This window comes from Rhinopithecus bieti, unplaced genomic scaffold (assembly GCF_001698545.2).
Source record: "Rhinopithecus bieti isolate Rb0 unplaced genomic scaffold, ASM169854v2 scaffold_38779, whole genome shotgun sequence".
Taxonomy (NCBI): Eukaryota; Metazoa; Chordata; class Mammalia; order Primates; family Cercopithecidae; genus Rhinopithecus; species Rhinopithecus bieti.
This window is the reverse complement of record NW_016816249.1, coordinates 397,041-402,868: the sequence shown is the minus strand read 5'-3', so window position 1 is coordinate 402,868 and position 5,828 is coordinate 397,041. Positions and strand designations below refer to the sequence as shown.

The 5,828-nt window shown below is 34.2% G+C and overlaps 1 protein-coding gene across 1 annotated transcript; it reads left to right on the top strand.

The window, feature by feature from the left end:
• Positions 1 to 693: 693 nt before the first annotated feature.
• Positions 694 to 1,632, top strand: LOC108516944 (olfactory receptor 4F15-like). Its single transcript, XM_017854696.1, is given in 1 exon segment — positions 694 to 1,632. A coding segment is annotated over 1 exon segment (939 nt).
• The last annotated feature ends 4,196 nt before the right edge of the window (positions 1,633 to 5,828 follow it).

Here is a 5,828-nt window from a genome sequence, read left to right as displayed (position 1 = left end):
AAAAACTTTTTAAATCACCTAGTATTTGCAAGACATTGTATGGGCAAACTATGGAAATAAAAAATTAAAGGAGTGATGATTTATATCCTTGAGCAGTTTATAATCATATAGGGGAATAGACATGTGACCAACGGGTATAGAAACTAAATTGGGGTATATTGGTGGGTCCTAAGGAAGGCTTGATAAATGAGGTGCTATTTGATCTAGATATTAAAGAATAAATAATATTTTGAGAAGTGTAAAATAGGGAAAGAAAATTTCTGGCTTGAACAAAGAAATCTGAGTCACAAGATCTTAAAAGTCTATGTCACAGAATAGCCCTCTTTGTCTGTCTAGTATACATCATTACTTATTACTCCTCCAGGGAGAGGGTGGTGAATATTGATTTTACTGATATAGCAGTTTAACATCAAATGCTCTTTCTTTGTGATTTCCTCAGGTAAACACGGGTACCAATCTACCAGACTATTTTACTGTCCCTTAAATTAGCAAGCTCATGTGGCAGCTAAGTTACTGTCACATGTAACTGCAGCAGTAGTGGCCAAAATAATGTTATTTGTTATTCATGAGGTGCTCAGGTAATATCTGACTTTCATGGTTATATACTTTTTCATAGAGGCTATTAATAGAATACTATTAATTAGAATTTTCTCATTTTTTTTCTCTTTAGGTAAATGAGAGTGAACTTATCAAATGAACAGGGACAAGCACTCTATGGTGTCTGAATTTGTGTTGCTGGGACTCTCCAATTCTTGGGAGATTCAGATTTTTCTTTTTTGCTTTTCTTGTCTTTTCTATGTGTCCGGTGTGATGGCAAATCTCATTGTAGTGGTCACTGTAACCTCTGACCCTTACTTGCACTCCCCCTTGTATATATTGCTGGCCAACCTCTCCATCATTGATCTGATATTTTGCTCCATTGCGGCACCCAAGATGATCTGTGATATTTTCAGGAAACAGAAAGTCATTTCCTTTGGTGGCTGTGTAGCTCAGATCTTCTTTAGCCATGCTGTTGGGGTCACTGAGATGGTGCTGCTCATAGCCATGGTCTTTGACAGATAGGTTGCCATATATAAGCCCCTTCACTACCTGACCATCATGAATCCAAGAATGTGCATTTTGATTCTAGTGGCTGCCTGGGCCATTGGTCTCATTCACTCATTGGTCCAATTGGCTTTTGTAATAAACTTGCCCTTCTGTGGCCCTAATGTGTTGGACAGCTTTTACTGTGACATACCTCAGCTCATCAAACTTGCTTGCACAAATACCTATAAACTGGAGTTCATGGTTACTGCTAATAGTGGGTTCATTTCCTTGAGTGCTTTCTTCTTGCTCATCCTCTCTTACATCTTCATTCTGGTCACTCTTCAGAAACACTCCTCAGGAGGCTCATCCAAGGCTCTCTCTACTCTGTCAGCTCATATTACTGTTGTGGTTTTATTCTTTGGTCCACTGATTTTTTTCTATGTATGGCCCTCTCCTCCAATACATCTGGATAAATTTCCAGCCATATTTGATGCAATTTTCACTCCTTTTCTGAATCCACTCATCTACACATTCAGGAACAGGGAAATGAAGATTGCGATAAGGAGAGTGTTCGGTCAATTTATGGGTTTTAGAAAAACTACGTAAGTGGCTTTATTAAAACACAGAATTTCCAAGTGACTATTGAAAGTCCACAGTAGGCAGTCCTCATTAGAAGAGACTTTCTGCTGTGCATCACTTTGAGTTCTCACAGACCTTCATTGCCCATATGGAGGTTCTATTTTGTTCCCACTGAAGAGTGAGTGACATTTGTCCTCGAAGAGAAAGAGACTTTATACATAATATATAGAAATCAAACATTATATTCACTCCTAAGTTTTAGTCCCCAAAGAATCATATCATTAATAATATTCACATGGATTAAATAATGATGTAAATAAGTTTGTTTCTCAGAAAAACTGTATTGCTGTTTTCAAGCTGTCCTGCCCTCTAATTGGAATATTTGTTAACATCATGCTTTATTATCTGTGTACATCTCGTATCTCCATTTTTATTTGTTCTGCCTTGTAATCTCAGCCTTCTGGTTATTTGTTCTGCCTTGTTATCTCAGTTTTTTGGTTATAAGCAAACAGTAGTGAACATCTTTAGGATTTGTGGTCATGTACACATTTTAAGCCACAGATCTTGCTTTTGTGCTTTGTTCCATAAGTTGAAGAATGTTTTTTACTTTATTTTCAGTCAGGTAGATCAGGTGTTGGCAAACTTGTTCTGTAAAGGGCCAGATTAGAAATAGTTTTTGCTCCGTGGGCTATGTGGCCTCTGTTGTAACCACTTAATTCTGTTGTAACATGGAAATAACCATAAACAACATATAGATGAATAGGCATGGCTGAGTTCCAATAAAACTTCTCAAAAACAAGGGGCAGGCCAGATTTGATCCAATGGCTATAGTTTGCCAACTCTAGAAGTAAATTTTGTCCAATGAGTTCCAGTAAAACTTTACAAAAACAGGAGGCAGGCCAGATTTGACCCAATGGCTATAGTTTGCCAACTCCAGAAGTAAATTTTGTCCAACATACAGATTTGCCTACTTCCTCAAATATCACAGTGTTTGTCTTACAACAAGAGTATAAAATGAAAGACAGTATAGTACAGCACAAAATTTGTGTTTAAAATATATAAATTCTGGTCCCAATAGCATCGACTCACTTACTGTGTAATCTTACCTAAATCATTGAACACTTCCAAAATTCAAAGGTGGCAAATAGAACTCACAAGTTTATGATGACGATTAAATAAGAACATATTTGAAAAGGCTTTATCAATTTAAAAGCTAGCCTGGTTTTCTTTCCTGGACTATAACCACTTGCTTGCACACTATCAACTTAGAAATAAAATCGATTTTATCTTCTAATTTATTCATCACACATTAAAGTTACCTTCCATATTATATGCTTTCTGTCCTATACACTCACTAAAGTATCTTGTGATGTATCTCCATGATCTTGTCTTTTCATTGCATTCTGGTGTGTACTTTCATTGATTTATGTCACCTGTAGAACTGAAGATTTAATAGTTTACTATCTTCTGTAGGTCATTGGTTAAAAAAAAAAGGCTAACATTTACAGAGTACATACTATATGTTAGGCACTCATAATTAACTCATTTAATCCTCACAGTAGTCCTTGAGATAGACACATTTATCATCCTCATTGTACAATTTGAGAGATGGAGAAACAGATGGGTCAAGTAATTTGTTTAATGTAAGTGGTAGATTTAGGTTTAAACCAGACAGTAAGGCTCCAGAGGCTGACTTCTTAATTGTTGTGTGATTTTTCTTCTCATGAAATTGGTTTAATATGGATCTCTGGGGAATTTTAGCTGATATCTCTTCATATAAGGTCAATTTTTCTATACCTTTCTCTGTTGCCTGTATTTATGTCAATTCCATGTGGATGGTAAAATAATTTTAAATTAAATGAATTATGAACCCACCATGGAATTATGTACATACAGTTTAGCTATGATATAATAATGTTTAATATCAGAGTTGCTAAAGATAGATTAATAAGTAAAAAGAGAGGTAATAAAACAAGATTTGAAATTTTATTTATTTTTTAAATAATTTGTGTATGCACACCAAAATGTTAGTAGTGATATTTCTCTGGGGTAAGGATATAGGTGGTTTTTACTCTTGTCTCATACTTACCTATAAATTTTATTTTTGCATTATATTTTTTATTGAAAATAAAATTTCATATGTTGTGTATAACATGTTTTAAAATGTGTATACAAGTATGGAATGCTAAATTGAGCTAATTAGCATGAGTTACTTCATATACTTAACTTTTCATGTGGTGAGAACACAATATCTATACTAGTGATTTACAAGAATATAATACAGTGTTAACTATAGTCACCATGTTGTGCAAAAGATCTCTTGAACTTACTCCTTTCAACTGAAATCTGTATTCTATGACCAACTTCTACCCAAGCTCCCCTCAAAACTCCCCACACCTCATGTTAAGCACAATTCTACTCTCCACTTTTACAAGTTCAACTTTCTTAGATTCCACATGTAAGTGAGGTCGTGCTATATTTTACTTTCTGTGCCTGGCATCTTTTACTTAATATTATGCCCTCCAGGTGCATCCATATTGTCACAAATTACTATAAATTTCCTTTTGATGTTGAAGGCTTAATAGTAGTGTTTTATTGTGTATATAGTCACAGTTTCTTTATCCCTTCATCCACTGATAGATACTAAGGTTGATTTTGTATCTTGGCTATTATGAATAATGCTGCAATGAATACAGGGAAGCAGATATCTTTTTGAGAGATTGATTTTTCTCCCCTTGGATATATGCCCAGAAGTGGGATTGCTGGAGCATATGGTCGTTTTATAAGTTTTTCATAAATCCATATGGCTATAGTAATTTATACTTCCATTAACTATGTATTTCTTTTCTCCACATACTCCCCAATACTTGTTATTTTTTGTCTTTTTGGTAACAGCCAGTCTAACAGATGTAAGGTGAAATCTCATTATGGTTGTAATTTGCATTTCCTTGATGATTAGTGATACTGAAGATGTTTTGATTAGTGACTTGTTGGCCATTTGTATGTTTTCATTCAAGAAATATCTATTCAGGTCCTTGGCCTATTTTTTCATTGGGTTGTTTCCTTGCTATTGAGTTGCATGAGTTCCTTATATATTTTGGATGTTAGTCCCTTGTCAGACATATGGTTTGCACATATTTCTCCCATTTTGTGGGTTGTCTCTTCACTCTTTTGATTGTCATAGAGCTTTCCCCCCTGTTTTATTCTAGTAGTTTTATAGTTTTGGATCTGATGCTTAAGTCTTTAATACATTTTGAGTGAATGTTTGTATCTGGTGTGAGATGAGGGTCTAATTTCATTCTTTACATGTGGATATCCAACTAGTTGTCTCAAGACCATTTATTGAAGAAACTATCCTTTATTCATTGTGTGTTCTTGGCATCTTTGTCAAAAATCAATTGACAATAAATGCATGGATTTATTTCTGGTCTCTTTATGCTCTTCTGTGGGTCTATGTGTCTTTTATGCCAGTTTTGTGCTGTTGTGATTACTATAGCTTTGTAGTATATTTTGAAGTTATTATGATGCCTTTAGATTTGTTCTTTTTGCTCAAGATTGCTTTGGCTATTTGGAATCTTTTGTGGTTCCACATGAATTTTAGAATTGTGTTCTCTATTTCTGTTAAAAAAATGTCATTGGAATTTTGATAGGGATTACACTGAATTTGTTGATCACTTTGGGTAGTATGAACATCTTAACAATAGTGAATTCTTCCAGTCCATTGACACAGGATATTTTGTCACTTATTTATGTCTTCTTCAATTTCTTTTATTAATGTTTTGTACTTCTCAGTGTACAGATTTTTCACTTCCTTAATTAAATTTTTTCCTAGGCATTTTGTTTTCTGTATCAATTGTAAAAGGGATTCTTTTCTTGACTTATTTTTCACACAGTTCAGTAGTATATAGAAACATTACTGAATTTTGTATGTTAATTTTATATTTTCAGACTTAATTGAATTTGTTAATCAGTTCTAATAGTTTTTTGGTGGAGTCTTTAGAATTTACTATGTATAACATCATGCCATCGCAAACAAATAATATAACTTCTTTTCCAATTTGAATGCCTTTTATTTCATTTTGTTGCATAATTGCTCTGGCTAGAAATTCCAGTATTATATTGAACAGAAGAGATGAGATCAGTCTTGTTCCTGATCGCAGAGAAAAAACTTTCAGCTTTTCACCATTAAGAATGATGGCAGCGGTTGGTTTGTCATGTATTGC